This window comes from Tursiops truncatus, chromosome 1, assembly GCF_011762595.2.
Source record: "Tursiops truncatus isolate mTurTru1 chromosome 1, mTurTru1.mat.Y, whole genome shotgun sequence".
Classification (NCBI taxonomy): domain Eukaryota; kingdom Metazoa; phylum Chordata; class Mammalia; order Artiodactyla; family Delphinidae; genus Tursiops; species Tursiops truncatus.
In genome coordinates this window covers 171,710,527-171,736,988 of record NC_047034.1, presented here as the reverse complement: position 1 = coordinate 171,736,988, position 26,462 = coordinate 171,710,527, and the positions used below count along the sequence as shown (strand labels likewise).

The window sequence follows — 26,462 nt, the reverse complement described above, 5'->3', positions numbered from 1 at the left end:
CTCCCCCATACATGCATAATGTAAATTGTTTAAAAATAACAAACAGTTTTTAAAACTATTTTTGGAAAATTATTACTATGCAACAATAACGTTGACTTTATTTTTTTTCAGATATGGCCGCGTGGAAAGTGTCAAAATTCTCCCCAAGAGGGGTTCTGAAGGAGGAGTGGCTGCCTTTGTGGATTTTGTGGACATCAAAAGTGCACAGAAGGCTCACAACTCAGTCAACAAAATGGGAGATAGAGACCTACGCACGGATTATAATGAACCAGGCACCATTCCGAGCGCTGCTCGGGGATTGGATGATACAGTTTCCATAGCATCTCGTAGTAGAGAGGTTTCTGGGTTCAGAGGAGGTGGTGGAGGGCCTGCTTATGGCCCCCCACCATCACTTCATGCACGAGAAGGACGTTATGAGCGGAGACTTGATGGGTAAGTTCCAAGGTTTCTGTAGGCAGGTATTTTGTATTTGATATGGTGAAACAGAAACTCGTATTTAGGGGCCCCAGATGGATTTAAAGTTTTGGGCATTCTCAATGTTTCCTATTTTGGGTTGGAAACGGAAGTGATTTCTATCCCAGTGGCTGGTATCTTATGGAATCGTAGAGGATATTTCCTGCAGCTGGTTGGATATCTACTCCTGAGATATAAAGTGGTGGAAGATTTTATATTGCAGCATCATTTTTGGAGTTACCTGTCTTCTAGAATTAATTATTCCTTCTCTTGGATAATGTTAAGTCTTTCCTTGGATATATCCCTTCTACCTGATGGAGCTACTTGGCTACAGATTTTGTGGTTGTACTATATGGAATATTTCTGGAATATTAGAGCCTACAGATTCTTTTAGAATTTGATATCTGCTTCTCAGTTTTCACTACACAAAGTGTACAAAAGAATTGGATTGTCACCAAAAAACCTAGCAGACCATATGATTCAACCTCTTGGATTCTACAAACAATACTTTAACCTGGAAATGTGTACTTGGATGAAGAAGAGTGAAGGCAGTGCTTCATTTTTCCATTTTGGATCTACACAGTTTCCATGTTGGAATTATACTCCTTGATGGAATGGGGAAAAATTGAGATGATGGACGTTCCTAAATCCTGGAATATAGCCATTCTTTTCTGTTTGCTGGAATGTATGGGATGTCGTGCAGTCAAGATTCCATTAGCCCAGGAGAAGAGGATTACTATCTTGTTTCTTAAGCAAGTTGCTGTCCAATTAAAGGTACTTTAGCTTTGAACATATGGTGACGATCAGTTGTGGATACAGCAATCAAAATTGACTGTGCTGGATGGCTACAAAGGTGAACTGTTGGCGAGCAACTGTGCCTTCCTCATTTGGTGGAATTGTAGAGGATATTTCCTCTTCTGTCAGCTGCCTGATTCATACTTAGGGCTGGACATTTTTGTGAATGTGGATCAATTTATAATTTTCTGCTATCTCAAGAAAGAAGTCTGGGGGTTTGAGAGTTACAGTTTGTCTGGGACTGCTTGCTTCCAGTGGAATTATTTTGTCTGGTCATTAAGATTTTTTTTTTCCTTGTGGTTCATCTAAATATCATTTGACACCCTTACCCATTAAGAAGGTGGATTACCCCCATAAGAGGGGCCAAAATTGGGGAAGTTATGTTCACAATTCTCTCCCTAGATTTAATTGGGATTATAGGTCGTGTTTCCACACTTGGAAAAGGTTGGTATGTCCTGACCTGTGTATATTAGCCCCTCTCCTAACCCAAGTCAAACTTTCTTTTTTTCCCACTAACTCTAGAATCATTTAGTACTAATAGATGAATCAAAGAATAGCTATTAGATTTCAGCTCTGCTAGCTCTTGTGCCTGCCTTCTATATCTTCCTAATGGTTAAGAACTTTGCATATTTATAAAATATCAGCTGTAGCAGTAATTCTCCTAGAACTATTGCCTGTTGCTTCTGTTATATCATTAATAACAGCTCTTACTGATTAACATTTGATAGGGTACTAATGGAATTATTTATGAAATTTTCTCTTGTCTCAAAGGAACACCTCTTGTTTGTTAGAAGTTGAAATATCTATTCAAATTCCAGAAATAGTGAATAAAAAAGGAGAAAGTCATTTAATATATTTAAGTAGGAAAGATAATACTGAATTTTTGCCATGCCAGTTGCTTTTAATAATAGCAGTAAAAAGAAAAAACAGCCTAGGAGAAGGTATGGTTGCTAAGTGAAATGGTGGGTGAAAATGAAGGTTAGTGGAGAGATTTGGAATCTAAGCACGTATTGGGGACATAGTATTAGTTGTAAGATTTTGCCACATATTCCTTATTGGAGAGATTCTAATTCTTCTATGTCTTTCATAATTCCTTAATCACTTTTGATAGAAGATAGACCCAAAGGTGAGGTTGAGAAGAGACTCAACCTCATGTTTGAGATTCAAGTGAAATTGTCTTTTAGGAACTCTCTTAAGTAGAGAACTTAAGATTTCTTTGTAGGATTGGAATCGGTTTTTAATATTAATACGTAATTGCATGTGTGTAATTGTACATGCAACAGTTTTTGTACTCTTCGATTGACAAGTATTCATGCCCTACAGGAAGATTTTTTAAAGTTAAACCATTGCTAACAGCAGTTGTTAGCGTATCTTAACGGTTTCCCAAGTTGACTTATTTCATCAGAGGCAATTTGAATATAGCTGAACCCTAAGAGAATATATTTCCTGTAACCATTAAGTAATACATTAACACATTGAATCATGGAATAGGCATTTTAAAAATTATGTGGAATTTGATAGCACAAGAAGATAAAATAACCATTATTCTTTAATTAGTTAAGTTCATCATAGAATAGCATGTGGCAGCCCAATATTTTTATATCCCAAGTGGTTTTTTGGTTTGATTTTCTTTTTAAAATTCCATTTTTTTATTAAATGTGATTGTTTGGGCACAACAATTTACATAATTTAGTAATTTTTATAATTACCCAAGAAGTTGAAAGTTAATAAGAAAAAGTTACACTTAACATTTTTTTCTGTACTTCTTTGAAAATGCCCTCCTATTTCTGGGACATGGGCATGCATTGCAATGGGGCTTTCATGTCTGTGTGAGAAATCTATCATGGAAATTTTGCCTGAAATACACTTGCAAAGTAAATAAAGTTTGGTATATATTTTAATCAGATGAAAGTATATAAAACTTTCATATTAAAATGAAAGTCTCTTCTTGTTCCATTAAATTTAAAATAAAAAGGAGATGACATATGTATATTTCTGTTTATAAGCCAGAAAATCCCTAATAAAAAGAACAACTGACTTGCAGAACACTAGTCATGAAAGTCCAATATACAGTTACAACAGTGATTTCTCAGCTGTGAAAATAAGTTTTGGAGTCAAGTAAAATGTTAAGCTTATTAGTGTTTGCTTACTAAGTAGGTTAATGCTGTTTAGAAAATGACCAGTTGCAAAGACAAAGACAATGCTCAAGTGAATGTTTGCATGACTTGCTTTTAGTTTTGCTTTCCCCTTTCTGATTGATTAAATATTTTTCCCCCCCTCCTAAATGCAGGGCTTCAGATAACAGGGAGCGTGCTTATGAACATAGTGCCTATGGACACCATGAACGGGGGACGGGAGGATTTGATCGGACAAGACATTACGATCAGGATTACTATAGAGATCCTCGCGAGCGGACTTTACAACATGGGCTCTATTATACTTCTCGGAGTCGAAGTCCAAACCGTTTTGATGCTCATGATCCCCGATACGAACCTAGGGCTCGGGAGCAGTTTACACTGCCCAGTGTGGTACACAGGGATATCTACAGGGATGATATTACCCGGGAGGTACGAGGCAGAAGGCCAGAGCGGAATTACCAGCACAGCAGGAGTCGCTCACCACATTCATCCCAGTCTAGAAATCAGTCTCCTCAGAGGCTGGCTAGCCAAGCGTCTAGACCCGCAAGGTCCCCTAGCGGCAGCGGCTCTAGGAGTAGATCCTCCAGTAGTGATTCAATCAGCAGCAGCAGTAGTACCAGCAGTGACAGGTAGGTTAACAGCCTTTTGTTGTAACAGATGAGCTGTTGAATAAATTGTTACAAATATGCTACTTTCAGTGGTACTGATTTTTAGTATAGTAATATTTTTAAAAGAAAGTAATCTTGGATCATGTATATAATGAATGAAGAAACTTTGATTAGCATTGTGGCCATTGAATTAACCATTCTCCCAAGTACTTAAAGCTAAATGATGATTTGCAAATACTGTTTCATTCTCCAGTTGCTCAACATTAAAATTGCCAAAAAGGAAGAAAAGTAGTAACGTTACTTGTATGAAACAAATCTTGTGCCACGTAATGAACTTTTAAAAGTTCTTAATTTCTTAGGTATATAATACTATTTCTATTATTTGGTTGAAAATTTGTAAAAGCGCTGTTTGGGTAAAGATGTATTGGTGAAATATATTGTTGACATACTTATTATCAATGTATAAATTAACTTATGTATATTTTAACTAATTTTAACATCAAGATGGTAGTCAATTTATAAGCTCAAGTAGGAAAGCTTTCTTTAAATTCAGGTTGTAACTTTGCTGTTCACTAAGGCTGAGTAAGCTCATTTCATTAGTTGGGAATTTTTTTTACAAAGGAGTTTTATTCCAAAGATGAAAATAATAAATTGAAAATAATCTTAACAAGAAACAGCTTAGAAGTTAGGTATATGGGTTTTGAAAAATAATAGATCAAGGTAGACAGTATACTACTTTTACAATCTTTGGACAAGTTACTTAAGCTCTCTAGGACTCAGCTTTCTCATCTTTTATAAGAAACATGCTTCAGAAAGTTATTTTGAATATTAAAATGAAGAAATATGTAAAGTGCTTAGCTTGATACCCATATATGTTAAATAAATACAGCCTTTAATAACTGCTAGCTGTAATTATTACTGCTGTTCAGTACTTCACATGTTGGTAGTCCTTTGAGTATTTCCCGTTTCTAGTGATTGTTATTCAGTCTGTTAATCTCAGATATTCTAGTTTTAAATTTAGGTGGTGTGTATATTATTTATTTATTTATTATTTTTTGTCTGCGTCGGGTCATAGTTTCGGCACGTGGGATCTTTCGTTGCGGCGTGCTGGCTTCTCTCTAGTTGTGTTGCGAGGACTCCAGAGCGCGCAGGCTCAGTAGCTGGGGCATGTGAGGGCTTAGTTGCCCTGAGGCATGTGGGATCCTAGTTCCCCGACCAGGGATCCAACCATCATCCCCTGCATTGCAAGGCCGATTCTTAACCACTGGATCACCAGGGAAGTCCCAGGTGGTGTGTGTTTTAAATTTGCAAGATACAGATTCTTCAACCTGATTAAAAATGCCCAGATTATTTTTCCTTTAGTATTGCCTGTTTAGAATTAATTTAAGGAAAGTAAATGATCATGGAATTGATAAATGGCTCCTTTTAGGCCTCCTAAATTTTCAAATTCAAAATAATAAATGGAAACATTTTATATCTCTGTCTATCTAGATATAATTCAAACATTCTAGAAGATGTAGCATATTATAATGAAACAAGCACTTAGTTTAGGAAGTCAGGAGAGTTAGTTTCTGGCTTCAGCTTTGCAGCTCTGTGACATGGGTAAAACCCTTAACTTTTGATTTCATTTGGTATATTATTGAGTTAAATGATTGACAGTATTCATTTGAATTCTATAAACTGATTATAAAATCTTGTCATGATTCACTTTCTTCTACGTAGAATTGTCTAAGTTACTCAAGTTTTTAGTCATTTTCCCCAAACCTACCTCATTAAAGGAATGGCACTGCATTCCACTGGATCAAACCTTTTTGAGAAGTCAACCAACTGTGGAAGTGTAGAAGTTAGAGGTGAAACATAATTCACGGCTTTCAGGATGGCATTGTACTTTGGTGGGAGTTACAGTGGTTTGAGATCTGGCCCTTGGCATTGTGGGCTCAGAAGCTTGAACCCAGAGGTGATCTGATGAATTTGATGGAGATAATTCCCTGTTTACATAATCAAAAGAAACAGTTATATACTTCTGAATATTTACATTTAGAAAGATAACTGCCACAAAGGCAGGATGAGCTTGGAAAATCTACATGGGGACTAAATTACAACCGTAGAGGATATTTTCTCTTCTGTCAGCTGCCTGATCCATACTTAGGGCTGGCAGTTTTTATGATTTAGGGCTGTGAAGGATATGTATTCTTCTCTTCAACAAGAAGAGACGAATTTTAGGCTAGACAGGGAACATTGTGAGCAGAAGGAACAACTTGAAGAGATACGAGTGGGTGGAAGAATGTTTTGAGAACAGCAAATAATTTAGTATGACTTAACCACGGTAATGTTTTTGGGTTTTTTTCTTTATGCAGAGATGAGCCGTTGAAGGATTGAGAAGGGAAATATCTTGTTGAGATCTGCTTTAGGAAGGCATCTGGGGACTTAGAATAGGAAAGACAGAGATTCCAGTTAGGAGACTCTTCCAGTATTTCGGAGAAGACAAACTTGGACAATGAGAGTGCCTAACTTGGGAAGAGCGGAAGGGACATTGTATTAAGAATCAGATTATGTTGATTTATGAAAAACAGCATCAATTTTTTTTGAAGATATGACCAAATGATGGGCCTTTTGGTGTCATCCTGTAAGAACAGGGCCAGGTCTTCCTTTGTGCACATTGCAGAGCCAACCAAGTGTTTTTATTGCCCTTCTCTGAGTATGTGTTCAAATAGTTGAAATACTTAGATACAATTCTTAGCTAATAGGAAGGTAAAAGAAAAATTGATGTAAATAGTTAAAAGATTTGGTCATTATATTGTGATTGAAGCAAGTACAGAGAAATAAAATCCTTTGGTATTCAGAGTATATCCATTATCCCTGGGTTCATCCCCCCTTTCATCAGATGTCCTCTTTTCCTCTATAATTATATTGATTTTAGAATGTACTATTTTGAGGTGTTATGTCAACTCAGAATGTTTAATGCCCTTTGGAAGAACTAAGTTCTTTTTTGTAATCTCTAAAACTTGATTGTGAAATGGTGACATTCCAAGTCCTTAAAAATGTTTAAAAGCAACATGTAATAGTAGACAAAATATAGCTTGTTTTATCTATAAAAACAAGTTTCTATTCTGTCTGTATGACTGGGAAATTAATCATCCTCCATCCCCCTTAATTGTTACAGCTTTGGTGAACAGATTCCTAGCAGTGCATTTCAAATGACTAAATGTGGGATTGATGAGAGTCTAGTTGTGAAGTCCTTATAAATGATACACTTAGTGTTTCTGCCAGACTATTCACAGTATTTAGCTGGTGAGAAGTTCGGGGGAGGAGGGGGGCTTAATGTTACACACTTTCCTGTGTGCAGCCCTGTGCTGCTGTATGTCTGTTTTCTTTCTCTGCCTTGGTCATTTAGGGAGTCCCTTTGCTTTTCAACATAAAAATTTAAATACATAAATTCCACAGAAGCATTTATTTTAAGTCCTTGATTGAAGTTGAACGTATTTTATTTCTGTAGTTCCCTATCAGTTCTTTTTTTCTATCATGTTGTTAAGAATTTGTTTTAATTCAGGCTACAGGAGTTGAAGAATTTATTGAAATTAAATTAGTTCATAATATCCTTTCCTACTATCTTAAAGTAATTTTAATTGAGATTTGTTTCTCCATTGTTTACTTTTTTTTTTTTTTTTTTTTGCGGTACACGGGCCTCTCTCTGTTGTGGCCTCTCCTGTTGAGGAGCGCTGGCTCAGCGGCCATGGCTCACGGGCCCAGCCGCTCCGCGGCATGTTGGATCTTCCCGGACCAGGGCACAAACCCGTGTCCCCTGCATCGGCAGGCGGACTCTCAACCACTGCGCCACCAGGGAAGCCCTCCGTTGTTTACTTTGATCACAGCCAAAGATGATTAGGCTGGCTCAGGGTCCCTGAACCTTTTTTTTTTCCGGCTGTGCTGCGCAGCTTGTGGTGGGATCTTAGTTCCCTGACCAGGTATTGAACGCAGACCCTCAGCAGTGAGAGTGCGGAGTCCTAACCACTGGACTGCCATGGAATTCCCTTTTTAAATTTTATTATTATTATTTTTTTGGTCCCTGAATTTAGATGCAGGGGAAAAAATTACATCTTTTCACTAACCTGAAAGTGAATTAAGCATTGCCTCCCATTATATGAAAGTAGCCAACAAAAAAACAGTAGATTAGCAGTATGACTGACTTTGTTCTCAGTATAAATACACAGGTAATTTATGATTATTATAGTTGCAGAGATCTCAAAATTGGGCTTATATTAATCATGACTGGGAAATAGTTATTAAACTCAGTGTTAGGTATTGTTATTTAATGTTAATAAACACATTACTATATCACAAAAATTTAAAACATTTTAATAACTGTCAGTATAATTTGTTTCCATTTAATTCCTATTTATTTTATTTTATGCATTTAGAAACATTATTCTGAAAAGGAGTCCATAGACTTCACCAGATTGCTGAAAAGGGGTCCTGGCTCCTTTGGAGCTGCAGTTAGCCCTTGATTCTATATCCTGTAAAGGTTTACAGAATGAATGAGGGGAAATGGATGAAAAAGTAATGGGAGGGAGTTGAGATTTGGATAATCCAAAACCTTTTCTTATTTTATCCCTTCCGCCTCAGTAGATTACTTCCCTAAATCTTCGTTCAGTTTAGATAAAGTTAACTTTTTTTTGGAGGGGGGGGCCCTGCTGTGAGTTATGTGGCATCTTAGCTCCCCGACCAGGGGTCGAACCTGCGCCCACTACATTGGAAGTGCGGAGTCTTAACCACTGGATCGTCTGGGAAGTCCTAAAGTTAACTTTTGAGTTTATATTCAGCCATCTATTTGTTTAACATATATTGCTTATTTTTTGCACCAAATTTATGAAATAAAATAGCTGGTTGTATGGAGTCCCAAAAATAGAGCCAGTTTGGATTAAACATTGGCTGTGGCTAATCCAAAACAAAATCTACATATGTCTAATTAAGAGTTAACATGTAATTAAATTAACCTGGGCGTCTATGGCTAGGTGCATCTTTACAGTTTTATCAAAGGCAACCCCATCTTCTGCCCCCTTAAAAATTTTGGAGGTGTCTTGTCAGCCTTTTTCTTTTTGTTCCTCTGAATCCTTTTGGTTTGTCTAAAGAAGAATATGTCAAGTAACTACAGACTTTCATTCTTTCTAATCACAGAAATAGGCATTTAGTTGGAAACGCTTAAAATAAATGTAGTAGGAGTAAGCACAGAAAAACTACATGAAAATAACTGTAGTGGGTGACATCTCATTGTCTCTTGTCTCTGTGGCTTTCAGTAAGCCCTGTGGCCTTAAATTGTGCTTAGTTTACCTGTTTGAAAAAATCAGAATTTTAGAGCAAGCTTTCTTCTTAAGTAGATTTTAAGAATTGAAATAAGTTGATTTAAAAACTGTATGTAGGGAGTTCCCTGTTGGTCCAGTGGTTAGGACTCCATGCTTTCACTGCCCAGGGCCTGGGTTCATAAGTTGGAATATATAAGGAAGAAGCTTGGAGACAGGAAGTGGGAGAAAAAGACACACATACAGTATCAGTTCCAGGACAGGAAAACTAGCATGTGAAATAGTCTTTGTGGTGTTTGTTTAATGTAATAAGAAAAGCCTATAGACCTGCAGGCAATCAGACTTTTCAACTCTGATGCCGTATTAAGATAACGGCATGCTTTATGCCCATCTCTTGTCCAGTATATTAGCTTTGCATTAGAATAATTACTTTTTATTGAAAGGGAAATGAAAAGTATTTCTTATTGCTGGTATTATTTGTAGAACTTGTTTGTATATTTCTTTTATATGTTTTGAGTAAAATATATCAGGGCTTCCCTGGTGGCGCAGTGGTTGAGGGACTGCCTGTCGATGCAGGGGACACGGGTTCGTGCCCCGATCCGGGAAGATCCCACATGCCGCGGAGCAGTTAGGCCCGTGAGCCATGGCCGCTGAGCCTGCGTGTCCGGAGCCTGTGCTCCGCAACGGGAGAGGCCACAACAGTGAGAGGCCCGTGCACTGCAAAAATAAATAAATAAATTAATTAAATATATCAAAAGTTGTCTATAACCGTATTAATTTTTTTCTGTTAAACAATATAAGAATATTTTACCTGAGTTATAGTTAAATAGTAATTAGAATATTGACCAAATTCTGGATTTTTACAACAGTTAAAAGTTAAAAGGGAATGTGACCCTTTTAACTAAATAAGGATTAACACGACGACAGTCCCTAATCTTTTTCTTTTTTAACAAAGACCAATTCTACTAATCATTTTGTGAATGATCTAGACGTTTTATTTTTATTTATTTTTGGCTGCATTGGGTCTTTGTTGCTGCGGGCAGGCTTTCTCTAGTTGCGGTGAGCGGGGGCTGCTCTTCATTGTGGTGCGCAGCCTCTCATTGCGGTGGCTTCTCTTGTTGCAGAGCACAGGCTCTAGGGTGTGCGGGTTTCAGTAGTTGTGGCGTGTGGGCTCAGTAGTTGTGGTGCACGGGTTTAGTTGCTCCGCGGCTTGTGGGATCTTCCCCGACCAGGGATCGAACCCGTGTCCCCTGCATTGGCAGGAGGATTCTTAACCACTGCGCCACCAGGGAAGTCCTGATCTAGATGTTTTAGATTTCTTAGAGGGGGAATTTTATTCAAATATCCTTTTGTCTGATTTCATGAGGAAGTTTTGCAGTTCATTTAGTTTATGAGAGAGGACCTCCTTTCAAATTCATATAGAAAAATTTTCAAAATTGCTGTCATTCTGAAGCTTTGTGGAAGAACATGGATGAAGCTGAAAATGTAGTTCCCAGTGGTTATTGGATAAGGTTGCAATGCATGTATCAGAGTGATAGTGACAGTGTACTTTCCATTTCTCTTAAAGTCTGCTTATTTAGAATGTTGATTGGGGGAAGGAATGCTCATTTTATTACCTGGCTGTATAATTTGTTATGATATATATTACGTGCTAGAACCTGTCAGATATGGCACCAGTTTTAACAAATACATATATGAAGTAAGAGTCAGTTTCTTAAAGTTGTTAAGGGAGTTAATAATTAGTGGCTTTTTTGGTGATCATTGCAGTGCTTACTCATAAAAACACATTTGTCTGAAGTTTTATCATCAGAGGTGATCTTATCTATAATAATGAATAGTAGATAATTTCTGTTTAGCCGTGTGTGCTTTGAAGAGAAATACACCCCCCATATATATTAATGTATACATAAATTTTTATTTTTATTTATTTATTTGGCTGCACCGCACGGCATGTGGGATCTTAGCTCCCCGACCGGGGATCGAACCCGTGCCCCCTGCATTGGAAGCGTGAGTCTTAACCACTGGACCTCCAGGGAAGTCCCTATTTTTGTTTTTATTTTATTGGTAGTATTCTTTTCCATTCTCATCAGTGGCAGGCAAAATGAAGAGCCCATATTTTGGAAACAACATTCCTTTGTAGGCTACTGTATAGTTTGTTACTGGGCAGTAAGCTACACACTTCTGCCTTTTGGGGTCATGTTAGCCAGCCAAGCCTTTTTTTGTGCTAAATATGGAAAATGGAAGTGTTTGCTTTCTAATTGCTCTGGGCTTAACTTTCATTATGAAGATTTATAAATCAGACTAGTTCCTTTCTGGTTTTCCTTTTTTGTCAAGTACAGCATTTCAGTAAGGCTTTTGAGAGGTGTAGTTGTTGCCAGTTTTAGCATTCGGTGGGAATGGGCAGTTGGCTTCGGAAACAAGTGCGGGACTGACCCATATTTGCTGTACTGGGAACCTTGCTTTCATTTTGAGCCTCTGCTGCTAGGGAAATGAGAATGAGGTAGGCTTAGATCTGAGAATAAATGAGGAGAGTTCATTGTGCGCCGCCTGAGCAGCCAGTGCCTCTGAATATGGTGGGGAAAGCTAGGAACTGCTTGTTTGTGACTGAAACCAGACTAAACTGGAATCATCCAGTTTGAGTTGGCTGCTTGCCACCTCCCAGAGGCTTCCTTATTTTGCCAGAGGTTTTGCCTGGCCCTCAGCCCAGGGAGTGGGGCTTGCGCACTGTGACCGGCTGCTTAGGGGAGTAGAGGCTGTGAAGTGGGTGCCAGTTAACCTGGGTTTGTTCATGGGAAGGAGGCACTTCAAATAAAGGATTGAGGAGCCGAAGGCTGGAAGCTGGTGTGAATGCTACTATTTTCAGTGCATCTTTCCCTTATTACTCCCTTGCTTTAACTGTAACTTTCTGTCTCATGCCCCTTAGAAACTAAGGCTTGAAAAACAGCTTCTGTCATGCTGCTGCTTGGGTACATCACAGCATGGTCTGCGTTTAGTATTAAAGAATTTATTACCAAAAAATTAATTAATTACCAAAGTTAGCTGGGAACTTGCTTTTAGTTGTTAGTCTGTTTGCAGTAAAGAACTCTCTCCCATGCCCCTTTTCATTCTTTCCGCTGGGGTTGTGCTGGAGTTTATTTTGGTTTGATTGATTGTTAGGTGGAAGGAATGAAAATAGGTTTCTGGGGTAAACTTGTGACTTGGTATCTTGTGAGTTTTAATTTAACCTTGAAGTAAATTTTTAAAATGTTGCCTTAAAAATTAACAAAAAGTAATTCACATTAAAGTCCTAAACAACAAACTTTAAAATTAAAAATGCTATGCTAGATTGTATTTGATTTAGAAGCAAACTCTTTAAAAAATGCTTAAATTGGCATATTTTTAGTGTCATGACTGCTTTGTGCATAGCCTCTCTGTCAGCTTTCCTCTTTGACAAGGGAGTTAAACGTGGCCTAATTCCTGATCAGAGAACACTCGGAAGTCACTAAGAAATATTAAAGCCACAAATAAAGGGGTACATTTATTTTTGTCTTTATCAGCGCCAGGGCTATATAGAAAATGTAAGTTCCTATAACCTTGCTTATGTTTTAAACTTTTGGAATGACATTGAAACCTCTGTTAGTCTTTTTTACTTACAGTGAAAGTTTGCTCAGAGCAGTTTCAGAGACCTTGTTATTCTCTTTTATCCTTTTTGGGTTGTTTTCACTTGGAGGCCTTCTATGGTAATTCTCAGAAGTCATGGTATAATTTTACCCTGCCCTGAACAAAGGGATCATCCATGCACAGAACTAAAGGAAAATGTGGTGTTCTCATTTTAAAATAAACATTAGCATTTTCTGAAGCTCAGAATTAGCCAAGATTTCATTACCCACACCCTCTCCTTAATTTTTTTAAAAAAATCTGTGTCTTAGACTACAGCCTAAGTGCTTGCCTTTATCTATAAAGGGTAGGTGGTTTTTTTTGTTTTTTTTTTTGGCAGTACGTGGGCCTCTCACTGCCATGGCCTCTCCCGTTGTAGAGCACAGGCTCCGGATGCGCGGCCTCAGCGGCCATGGCTCACGGGCCCAGCCGCTCTGCGGCATGTGGGAGCTTCCCGGACCAGGGCACGAACCTGTGTCCCCCGCATCGGCAGGCGGACTCTCGACCACTGCGCCACCAGGGAAGCCCTAAAGGATAGTTTTGTGATTGCTTCTCCTATGAGAAAATGGAAAGAGCACCCTCTGATAATTTATTTACTTAAATTATTAGTCATTACTTAATCTAAATGCTGTTAGGGTTTCCTGCTGCTACAAATTGTATAAAGTCATTTCTGTGGAACGTCTTCCTAAAAGTCTACTTTGTAGGATGAACGAACTTCCTCTTTCCAGGTAGACAAGATAGTGAAATATATTTTAAAATTAACTTTGCAAAACAGAGTTGGTTTTCCCTAAGAATCTGAGTTACACTCTTTTTAATTTAATTAATTTATTTATTAATATTTATTTGGCTGCATTGGGTCTTAGTTGCGGCACATGGGATCTTTCATTGTGGCTTGTGGGCTTCTCTCTAGTTGTGATGCATGGGCTCCAGAGTGCACGGGCTCAGTAGTTGTGGCATGAGGGCTCTCTAGTTGTGGCACATGGGCTCAGTAGTTGTGGCACCTGAGCTTAGTTGCGGTATGTGGGATCTTATTTCCCCAACCAGGGATCGAACCTGGGCCCCCTGCATTGGGAGCTTGGAATCCTAACCACTGGACCACCAGGGAAGTTCCTAACATGGTCTCTTATTTAAGGCTGATATGCTTGTTTATTGGGGAGCTTTCTGGTTCTAGAACTAGGTTGTCCAGTACTGTATCCACTAGCCACATGTGGCTGTTGAGTGCTTGAAATTTGGCTAGTCTGTGCACCAGTACTGATCCACACTATAACATGGATGAACCTCAAAAAAATGCTTAGTGAAAGAAGATGGTACAAATCATATGATTCTCTTTATGTAAAATGTCCAGAATAGGTAATTACAGAGACAGAAAGTAGATTAGTGGTTACCAAGGCTGAGGATGGAAGAGAATGGAGAGTGCTGCTAATAGGTATGAGGTTTCTTTCTGGGGCAATGCAGATGTACCAAAGTTACATTATGGTGATGATTGCATAATTCCATAAATATACTAAAAACTACTGTATACTTTTATTTATTTTTTGCTGTATGTGGGCCTCTCACTGTTGTGGCCTCTCCCGTTGCGGAGCACAGGCTCCGGACGCGCAGCCTCAGTGGCCATGGCTCACGGGCCCAGCCACTCCGCGGCATGTGGGATCTTCCCAGACCGGGGCACGAACCCGCGTCCCCTGCATCGGCAGGCGGACTCTCAACCACTGCGCCACCAGGGAAGCCCCCTTTTTATTTATTTTTTATATTTTTAAAAATTTTATTTATTTTTGGCTGCGTCAGGTCTTTGTTGCTGTGCGCGGGCTTTCTCTAGTTGCAGCGAGCAGGGGCTACTCTTCATTGTGGTGCGTGGGCTTCTCATTGCGGTGGCTTCTCTTGTTGCGGAGCATGGGCTCTAGGTGCATGGGCTTCAGTAGTTGTGGCATGCGGGCTCAGTAGTTGTGGCTCACAGGCTCTAGAGTGCGTGGGCTTCAGTAGTTGTGGCACTTGGGCTTAGTTGCTCCGCGGCGTGTGGGATCTTCCTGGACCAGGGATTGAACCTCTGTGCCCTACATTGGCAGGATTCTTAACCACTGTGCCACCAGGGAAGCCCCAGTAGAACTATTTTTAAAAATACAGAATTTTGATGATACAGCACACAAAAAAAAGTATTACTGGTTTTTATGTTGAGATAATATTTCAAGTATATTACATTAAATAAAATACGTTATTAAATTTCATCTGTTCTTACTTTTTACATTTAATTTATTTTGGCTGTGCCAGATCTTAGTGCAGCACTTGCGATCTTCGTTGTGGCATGTTTAGTTGCGGCATGCGGACCTCTTAGTTGCGGCATGTGGACCTCTTAGTTGCAGCATGTATGTGGGATCTAGTTCCCCGACCAGGGATTGAACCCTGGCCCCTGCATTGGGAATGCAGACTCTCACCCACTGGACCACCAGTGGGTAAAAGTCTCTTACTTTTTGAAGTGTGGCTATTTAAAAATTTTAAATTACATTTTTGACTTCTATTAAATTTCTGTTGGACAGCACAGAATAGAAATGAGCTCTGTCAAAATAGAATGTCATGGAGTAATTTGTGTGTCCATTTACTGCTTTTCATTTTGTTTAAAGAATAGAGTCCACTATTTTATTCTCAACACCCTTCTACTCTTTTGAAATTATGGATTAATGGAAAAAGTTCTTGGGACTTGTAAGCTTAAAATATATATTGAACTATTTTGCAGATTCTGTCTTTAACAAATTTAGGATTGGTCAGGCTAAAATATTAAAATGCATGTTGATTTCCAGGGTGGCCAAGGGAATGTCTCAGCTGTTGAAAAACTTTAATATTTAAGTCCCCAAATAAATTAGTTTAATCCCCCAAGAAGAAAATTAAGTCATCTTAACCAGAGTAATTTTTTTTAATTAAAAAAAAAAACCACACACACAACCCCTTAATCTGAAGGTAATTTTGAAGCGATGGCTAATACTTTTGATAGAGGTTTAAAATGTGTCTATTAACAGGCATGGAGTTCTGGTGTTGGAATTAGAATAAGACACACATTTTATAGATGCTCGTCTTGCTTCTAGATATGATTTATGTAACCACACCTGGGGAGTTCCATGGTTCTTTGAATGTTATTTTTGATTGTGTGGGGAGGGGCACAGTAGCTTCCTGAATGTGCTGTGTCATGGTGGTTGGAGCCATTTGGAGTGTAGCTTTGTGTTTGTTTCCACTGGAAGAAACTGCAGAGGAGTTGTTTAAGTAGAAGGACTTTAGGTTGGAGTTTCTTAGTGAGTAATTTGAAGTCATTTATAAATAATTAAACAAGTGCATCAAACAGTGGGTGGCTTTAGGCTTCCTGGTGGGGAGTTAGGTGCCCTTCTAACCTCTTGAGTATGGAGCTGCCTTAACAAAGAGTTCAGAAGTGGGAAATAGCAAACTTTTTTATTCTGGATAGTAAGGAGATGTAATTAGCACCAAGTTAAATTGGAAAAAGGCAAAACCCAAGGTTCAAATTTACTTGCAGGTTTGGTAAAGGCTACGGCATTTGTACATAACCATTTGGAACTTAACAACAACGACAACAGAACGGTTTCACATGATCTGTATGCTTTCTTGGTTTATGCCTTTTAAACCATTTAGTTGTTCATATAAGAAATATATCTAGTTTTTATACTGCATGTGGTTAAGGAAGTAAGAAATCCCGCTGTTACAATTAACAGTTTAGATTTCTCCTGAGTTTGTCCCTTGAGTGAGGCATCCATCCCGTGGGTGTTCTAAGGGCTTTGCTGCCATACAGAAAGATTTCTTGTTCCTTAGGCAGGTGTGTTATATCTGCTTATTACTTCTAGGGCGCCTGCATGTTTGATGGTTTTTGCTTTGAGTTACCTGAGTAGCAGGTTTTGTGAGTCTTAAGGGATTGCCAAGAATGTAATGACACTGCAGGCCTAGGCTCTTTGGAATTTAAGACAGAAGTACTCTTGGCCCTAAGGGCTGTGTTTTGGACACAGAATATGTAGAAAAATAATTTTTTCACTTTATCCTCTGTGAATTTTGTACTTAGCAGAATCTTCAGTAGCAGAATCTGATCACATATCTGCCCCCAAAAACCTGTTTTAAAAAAAAAATGGTAAGCTGCACTTTGTGACTAGGTCACTGCTAACCCATCATCTTATAATTCTTAAAGTTAACTAGGGAATTTTTTAGAGTCCCATAAAGCCCACCAGCAAATACGCCACGCGATTCTTAGTGATAGATTTATAAGAGCATAGCCGCTTTCCATTTTTGCTATTGTTATTAGAATACTTAGATTTGAAACCACGAAATTATGCTTTTAATGCCAAAAACTTGTAAGCCTTCAATTTTTAAAAAATTGTAAAAATATACATAATGTGAAATTACCATTTTAACTATATATATATTTTAAAATTAGGTCTAAGTTTCCGTGTTTTTTAAAATAATTTATTTTATTTATTTATTTATTTTTGGCTGCGTTGGGTCTTCGTTGCTGTGCGCGGGCTTTCTCTAGTTGTGGCGAGCGGGGGCTACTCTTCATTGCGGTACTTGGGCTTCTCATTGCAGTGGCTTCTCTTGTTGTGGAACACGGGCTATAGGCATGTGGGCTCAGTAGTTGTGGTGCACAGGCTTAGTTGCTCTGCGGCATGTGGGATCCTCCCGGACCAGGGCTCGAACCCGTGTGCCCTACGTTGGCAGTTGGATTCTTAACCACTTCACCACCAGGGAAGTCCTGTCTTCCTTTTTAAGACTGAAAAATATTCCTTCAGGCTTTTTTTTGGGTAACCTTTAATTATCCAGCAGTCATCCTATATATAAACTATTTCCATATTCCTTTTAATTCTACTAAAAATAGTAGTAAGCTTAAAAACATTAACTTGTAGCTGTAATTGCATCCCAAAGAGTTACTTGTGCATAACCACACATAGCATATTTACACTTAATTTTAAACAGTATTTTCCACCAAAATAAGGTGCTCTTTAAAAACCTGTCTTTAATGATTTTGTTTTTTCCTTCATTTATGTAAACTATTGGACTTTAGAATAGGAAGATAAATAAAACCAATTATTTTAATTACTGTGGTTGAATTTACCACCACTTTAGTGACCATGAACACTGAGCATGTTTAATCTTACCTGCCTATAAAATGGAGCCAGTACCTGTCTAAGGTTTAGGCATGCTTGATATTTATAAATGCTCACAGGGGAAGGCCACTAGAACTCAAGAAAAGTTAATTTTTGAGGTCTAGATTTTCTGTTATACTTAGAAATCCTTAGGAAATAAATTATTTTTTTTATATCAGCAATAAAAACTGATTGCAGTGAAAGGAAAAAATACTGCTGGTGGATTATGGCTCTCTTTCTGCTTCTCCCTGTTTCTATTAAAAGAAGATATACACACACACACAGGAATATTACTCAGCCATAAAAAAAGAATGAAATAATGCCACTTGCAGCAATGTGGATGGACCTAGAGATTACTATACTAAGCAAAGTAAGTCGGAGAGAGAAAGACAAATATCTTATGATATCACTTATGTGTAGCATCTAAAAAGATGATATGAGTGAACTTACAAAACAGAAATAGACTCACAGACATAGAAACAAGCTTATGGCTACCAGAGGGTAAAGGAGGGGGGAGGGATAAATTAGGAGTTTGGGATTAACAGATACACACTACTGTATATAAAATAGATAAGCAATAGGACCTACTGTATAGCACAGGGAACTATATTCAATATCTTGTAGTAACCTATAGTGGAAGAGAATCTGAAAAAGAGAATATAAATAACTGAGTCACTTTGCTGTACACCTGAATCTAACACAACATTGTAAATCAATTATACTTCAATTAGAAAAAACAGATAAATGATGGAAAAAACTAGGAGAAAAAAACTTCCTCTGTTGTCAGTTTCACTCTATTAATTTATTTAGTCATAATTTTTTAAATCAGATCTTTTCCCATTAGAAGTCTTTGTGGTTTCTAATGATAGAAGAAGAAATATGTGGACCAAAACAAAATTGAAGTTAAAATATTGGTTCCATAATTTAAAAAATGCATTTTCACTGTTTAATATATTAATACAGTTTTTCTCAATAAGTATCCTAAATACCAAGAATTTAGGCAACTTTTCATTAACTTTGGCTCTAAAGAGTTTAATTTATCATTTATACAGTCGAGTCCTAAAGTGCTTTCCCCGTTTCTTTTGCAGTAGTTGCAGAATCACCAGTTAGAGCTGACTCATTTCTCTGAAATCATTTCTGAGGAACTTTTACCTTGATAAGCCAGGTTGTGAGACCTTTTGATTCAGCAGAGCCTTACTGACAAAACCCAGCAGGTAGCCTGTTACATTGACTGGTTTGGAATCTCATTTTTTTCTAAGGCGCAAAGAGAAGAACAGTTCATTTTTGGGTTTTTTTTGTTTGTTTTTAAATAATTAATTTATTCATTTATTTGTTATTTGGTTGAGCCGGTCTTAGTTGTGGCCCGTGGGCTCCTTAGTTGTGGCACATGGGCTCCGTCGTTGCAGCACGTGAACTCTCAGTCACGGCATGCATGCGGGATCTAGCTCCCTCACCGGGGATTGAACCCCAGGCCCCCTGCATTGGGAGTGCGGAGTCTTATCCACTGCGCCACTAGGGAAGTCCCAAGAAGAATAGTTCATTTTGTACTTTACTTCTTAGGTCATGTTTGTATGTGTGTGTGTTAAAATAACATAAAATTTACCTTTTTTTTTTTTTTTTTGCGGTACGCGGGCCTCTCACTGTTGTGGCCTCTCCCGTTGCGGAGCACAGGCTCCGGACGCGCAGGCTCAGCGGCCATGGCTCACGGGCCCAGCTGCTCTGCAGCATGTGGGATCTTCCCGGACCGGGGCATGAACCCATGTCCCCTGCATCGGCAGGTGGACTCTCAACCACTGTGCCACCAGGGAAGCCCTAAAGTTTACCATTTTAACCACTTTTAAGTGTACTGTTCAGTGGTATTAAGTACATTCACCTTGTGGTGCAGCAATCACCACTGTTCATCTCTAGAACCCTTTCATCTTTCTGTTAAACAACTCCCATTCTCCTCTGCCCCAGCCCCAGGCTATGCCACTATTCCTTCTGTCTTTATGAATTTGACTGCTGTAGTTCCCTCAAAAAAACTGAATCATACAGCATTTGTCCTTTTCTGACTGGCTTATTTCACTTAGCATAATGTCCTCAGGGTTCATACAAGTTTTAGTGTATGGCCGAATTTTCTTCCTTTTTAAGGCTGAATAATATTGCATTGTATATAGACACCACATTTTGTTTATCCAGTCATCTGTCGCTATATACTTGGGTTGCTTCTACCTTTTGGCTGTTAAACATGCTCTGAATGTGGGTAAACAAATATCTATTCAAGTACCTGCTTTCAGTTCTTTTTGTTATATATCCAGAAGTGGAATTGCTGAATAATTGTGGCAATTGTAAGTTTTTAAGGAACTACCATACTGTTTTCTATAGTGTCTACACTATTTTACTTTTCCACCAGCAGTGCACAGGGGTTCCAGTTTCTTTACATCCTAGCCAACACTGTTATATTCTGTTTTTTGATAATAGCCATCCTAATGAGTGTGAAAAGGTATCTTGCTGTTTTTTTTTTTTTTTTTTTTTTTGCGGTACATGGGCCTCTCACTGTTGTGGCCTCTCCTGTCCGGAGCACAGTCTCCGGACGCGCAGGCCCAGCGGCCATGGCTCACCGGCCCAGCCGCTCCGTGGCATGTGGGATCTTCCCAGACCGGGGCATGAACCCGTGTCCCCTGCATCAGCAGGCGGACTCTCAACCACTGCGCCACCAGGGAAACCCTTGCTGTTGTTTTGATTTGAATTTCCGTAACAGTCATGTTGAGCATCTTTTCATGTGTGCCTTGGCCATTTATGTCTTCTTTGGAGAAATGTCTGTTCAAGTTCAAAGATGCCCATTTTTGCATCTGGTTGGTTGATTGGTTTTTTTGTTTTTGTTTTTTTTTTGCTGTTGAGTTATGTTTTCATTCTTAAAGGCAAATTTAAAAATGTCTTAAAGTTATAAGACAAAATACCCCCTTAAGCTCTTCATGCAGAATAGAAGTTTTATTCATTCTCTGACCATGGTACTTGATGAGAAAAAATCTAGTTGTGATACTAAACTACCATCTTAAGTCCCTAGTTTGAGGGTAAACAAAGCTATTGAGCTGAGAAACAATTTTAACATGAATTGGAATAGTTATCATTGATGTAAGCCTTACTAGAGTAGGGGTAGCAGTACTATATATTTCACCCATTATTTGTTCAAAATTATAAAATAGTTTTGTCTACAAATACTTTGACCCTGCTATTGACATGGCAAAACACATACTGTAAAAAGCTATTTGCAGTTTCTCTTTTTGTCACGTTTGCCAGAATCGAGTGACATCGGAACGTTTTGGATCCCAGCTTCTTCTCAGTCTAATCTTTAGAAGTTGACCTTTTTTTTTTTTCCCCTGTAAGTTTGGACTTATTCAAAAATTTTTATGAAGTGATATATTAGTAATAAGGAAGAACAGTGACTGTAAGGATCCTGCATTTGAATCGCAGCTTAATATCAGCATGTTAGATTTTCAAAAGAAGGGAAAGCGGTCAAAGAAGGTCATGTAGACTGGGGTTTCTCAACCTTGGTACTATTCACTTTTAAAAAATAATAAATTTATTTATTTTTAATTTTATTTAGTTTTGGCTGCGTTGGGTCTTAGTTACTACGCGTGGGCTTTCTCTAGTTGCGGCAGGGGGAGGCTACTCTTCCTTGCAGTGTGCGGGCTTCTCATTGCCATGGCTTCGCTTGTCGCGGAGCATGGGCTCTAGGCACGCGGGCTCAGCAGTTGTGGTGCACGGGCTTAGTTGCTCCGTGGCATGTGGGATCTTCCCGGACCAGGGATCGAACCCATGGCCCCTGCATTGGCAGGCGGATTCTTAACCTCTGTGCCACCAGGGAAGACCCCACTATTCACTTTTGAGGCCAGATAATTCCTTGTTGTGGGGCTGTCCTGTGCACCATAGGATGTTTAGCAGCATCCCTGGCTTCTACTCACTAAATGGCAGTAAACTTCACCACCCACCCACAGTTGGACAACCAAAAATGTCCTTTGGGACGCAAAATGGCCCCAGTTGGGAGCCACTGATGCAGGTATTCACAATTATAGGATTTATGAATGAAATTGAATAGTGCAAAATCCACACTCTGGACTGTGTTAGATATTTAGAGCACTGTTTTATGTGTTATAATTGTGCTTTTGCTTTCATCCCAGAAAAATGTCTATTTTAAAAAATCATCTTCTACCAAGTTCTAGATGACAGGATCCATGAAGTGTTTTTGTTTTTACGGTTACCAGTGATTTTTCAGTCAGGTTATTAATATATGTCAAAGTCCTAGAGTCTTGGCTAGAACAGCCATTAACATTAAAGAAGAAAGACATACTTTGCAGTTTCCAACAAAGTAATATTTTCTCAGAAATGTTCCTTTCACTCTTAGATACTGAATGTAGTTAATACCTTCATTTTATTGAGCTTGGTGTACTTTCCTAGGCATTAATTTCAGTTGCTTGGATAATTCAAATCAATAACTTTCTGGAGTCACACATCCATTACATATTGGGCACCATGCTAGGCTCTGTTTACAAAGATGAATCTAGTCTTGGACTTTTAGGAGGCTGGTAAAGGAGTAGTTATAATACAGAGTGAAAGGGTTTGAGATAGACATTGTAGTAAAAGAGGCTTAGAAATACACAACTAAGAAAGCAATGAATGCTGTGGGGCGGGGTGGGAATGTCAAGAACAGCTGCAGAGCAGGAGGTTAACACTGGAGCTAGCTAATCTTCGAAGGCAGGGCAAGCAGGGAGGGACAGAAAGGTGTCTTCAATAGGAATAGGTATGGACAAGAGCTCTCATATTCTTGCTGTATGCTAGGCAGAGTGCTAAGTACTTTACAATCACAAACTCATTAAATTCTCACCATAGCCCCTCACAAGTGATAGGTATTATCACCATTTACATACAAGAAAGTGAAGTATTAGAGAGGAAGTAATTTAACCAAGGACTTATATCTAATAAGAAAAAAAGGGGGGTGCCCATGATTAGAAACTGGTATACCCTTTTTTTGTTTTGGACACGCTTTGCGGCATGCGGGATCTTAATTCCTCGACCAGGGATCGAACCCATGCCCCCTGCTGTGGAAGTGCAGAGCCCTAACCACTTGGTGGCCATTCCTGGGCCACCAAGGAATTCCCAAAACTGGTATACTCTTATGTGGATAGATCATTAGTGGGTAGGTTAAAGAGTGACAAGGGAATGAGAATAAGCGACTAGAAAATTAGTTTGGGGCCAAGTTGTAAAGGGTCCCCTCTCTCCCTTGTTGGACAGTGTGGAGCTGTCAGAGCTGGAAGGTTTGGAGGTAGATGGAGAGTCACAGAACCCTAGAGTTAGCAGGACCTTTGAAGGTTATGAGGTCTGGTAACCCACTAGGGAAATTAAAGTTTAGAGAGGCAAAATGTGGTACCTTACCAGACTGAACAGTTGAGTATTTCCTTCCTGATTTTCTTATAAAACAAAAAAGACAGAGACTTAATTCAGGTTGTATCAGAAGTGGTAGAGTTGAAAATGGAATTAAGATCACATCAGAATGCCTACTAAGCTAGTGGGGTTTTTGTTTTTAGTTTAAACTTTCTGGGCTCAGGACCCTTTTGCATTCTTAAATTATTGAGCTTTTGTTTACTTTGTAATATCTACTGACATTTGCCATATTAGAAATTTAAACTTTAATTTGAAAATTTTATTAATTCACCATAACTTTTTTCTTTCATTTTAAATTTTAATAGTTTATTTGAGCAAATATCTATTTGAATTGGGCAGCGCCAAACTGGAAATGGTTAGGAGGGCTCCATCAACAGGAGCTGCGGGAAAAGCTTTTATAGAGAAAAGCAAAGCAGAAAAATTAGTTGATCAGTTATAGCGTTAGCGTTTGCCTTATTTGGAAAAGCCTCATTGGCTGTTTGTTATTGGTTGTCCTTAGGTTTGATTTCTTAGCCTTGAGGCAGTTACAGGCTTAGGTTTTAGTTTGCTTATGTAGGGTTGCTAAGGTATTAGAACCACCTCCGTCTAATGGTCTCCTTGTTTAATTAATTTAACACATTCCCCCCTCCTTTTGGCCCTCCTCTCATATCGGAGAGTTTAACCAAAAATTTGGTGATAGTGCCACTCTTGGTCACCATCAGGTTGTTGTTTTTGTCTCGTCGTGAAACTCATAGGTTATGAGTCTGGTTTGTGGAAGAATTGTTTTTGCTGTTCATCTCATTGTTTATCTTATTTCTCTGCAAGTGCAGTGAGACCATCTGATGTATTGCTGATGGCTACAGACATGAATTTAAGACCCTTGAGAGAACATAGCCCACCAGGGAGATTATAATGATGACGGTCAGTCGGATAATACCAAGAGACTGAGTATGCTCCTTAGGGCTCCCTATGAACCAAACAAGTTCTTATCAAATAAAGCAAAGAATGTACCCAAAGGGCCATCAACCTGTTTTACGTCAAGAGGCTTGTTTGTTAATTTCCTGTATTTGCTATAGTATCAGAGGATGTGATCCAGTTATAGCAGGAGGTTTTTGCTGTGGCACAGACTTATGGCTTGTTTTGCCAGTAAGTAATCGAAAGCAATGCTATTATCCAAAACCACCTTAGCAAGAAATTTTAGGGACTTTTGTTGTGGAGCTATGGCCTTAGTGGTAGATTTAGAGGCAGTTGCCAGAGTTAAGGAACATTGTCTTTCTGTGCATTTACAGAGAGCAAAAGCAAGAGGCAAAAAGGCAAACGGAATAAAGGTTTCATATTGGAGACAAAGATCTTCATCCATGATATTGGGAGAGCCAAATACCTCAAGATGTTGTCTGCTTCTGGAGAGGAAGCTCCAAAGTCTATTTTATTTTATTTATTTATTTAAAAAATTTAATTTATTTTCATTTTGGGCGGCACTGGGTCTTCATTGCTGCATGCAGGCTTTCTCTAGTTGTGGCGAGTGGGGGCTTCTCTTCGTTGTGTTGTGCGGGCTTCTTATTGCAGTGGCTTCTCTCTTTGTAGAGCACAGGCTCTAGGCGCGTGGGCTCAGTAGTTGTGGCGCACGGGCTTAGTTGCTCCGCAGCATGTGGAATCTTCCCGGACTAGGGCTCAAACCCATGTCCCCTGTATTGGCAGGCGGATTCTTAACCACTGGGCCACCAGGGAAGTTCCTATAAACTTTTTATTGAAGTGAAGTTGATTTACAGTGTTGTGTTAGTTTCAGGTGTACAGCAAAGTGATTGAGTTATACATACATATATATCTTTTTTTTCCAAATTCTTTTCTCTTATAGGTTATTACAAAATATTGAGTATAGATCACTGTGTTATACAGTAGGTCCTCGTTGGTTATCTGTTTTATATAGTGTGTATATGTTAATCCCAAACTCCTAATTAACCCTCCACTCCCTTTCCCCTTTGGTAACCATAAGTTTGTTTTCTGTGTCTGTGGGTCTATTTCTGTTTTGTATATAAATTCATTTGTATCATATTTTTTTTAGAGTCCACATATAAGTGATATCATATATTTGTTTTTCTCTGTCTGGCTTACTTCAGTTAGTATGATAATCTCTAGGTCCATCCATGTTGCTGCAAATGGCATTATTTCATTCTTTTTTATGGCTGAGTAATATCCCATTGTATAAATATACCACATCTTCTTTATCCATTCATCTGTCATGGACATTTAGGTTGCTTTCATATCTTGGCTATTGTAAATAGTGCTTCAATGAATATTGGGGTGCGTGTATTTTTTCAAATTATGGTTTTCTCCAGATATATGCCCAGGAGTGGGATTATAGAATCATAAGGTAGCTCTCTTTTTAGTTTTTTAAGGAACCTCCACACTGTTCTCCATAGTGGCTGTACCAATCTACATTCCCACCAACAGTGTAGAAGGGTTCCTTTTTCTCTACACCCTCTTCAGCATTTATTATTTGTTGACTTTTTGATGCTGGCCATTCTGATCAGTGTGAGGTGATACCTCATTGAAGTTTTGATTTGCATTTCTCTGATAATTAGCAATGTTGGAGATATTTTCATGTGCTTCTTGTGGCCAGGTAAATTTGAAGTTCACTTTCTTAAAACTATTAGTTGATGCACCGTCATTGCCACTACTTTAGACAATTTAGATTGAAAAGCTTCTTATTAACTACTTCTGGCTTTTAAGAAACAACTAAAATACTGTATATCATAAATTTTGGTGAATTCTTGTGATTCTTCTGTTTTAACAAGATTCTGAAAATAAGGATTTTTTAAAGTTAAAATTGACACACATATTCTGGGCACTTGGATTTTCTTTCAGTTTATAGGACTAAAAAGTATTTGCGGGGGCTTCCCTGGTGGCACAGTGGTTGAGAGTCTGCCTGCCGATGCAGGGGACACGGGTTCGTGCCCCGGTCCGGGAAGATCCCACATGCCGCGGAGCAGCTGGGCCCGTGAGCCATGG

The 26,462-nt window shown here is 38.8% G+C and overlaps 1 protein-coding gene across 4 annotated transcripts in view; it reads left to right on the top strand.

Moving 5' to 3' along the window:
- The window catches only part of SPEN (spen family transcriptional repressor), a 93,826-nt gene that overhangs the window by 36,081 nt on the left and 31,283 nt on the right, over window positions 1–26,462 (top strand). For 3 of the 4 annotated variants that reach the window (XM_019918858.3, XM_019918857.3, XM_019918856.3), the window contains exons 2-3: window positions 112–432; window positions 3,539–4,015. In XM_019918858.3, the coding sequence (XP_019774417.1) occupies window positions 233–432; window positions 3,539–4,015 (677 nt within the window). In that variant the 5' untranslated portion in view covers window positions 112–232. The remainder of the gene's footprint in view (window positions 1–111; window positions 433–3,538; window positions 4,016–26,462) is intronic. The other variant, XM_019918860.3, reaches the window with a different exon arrangement.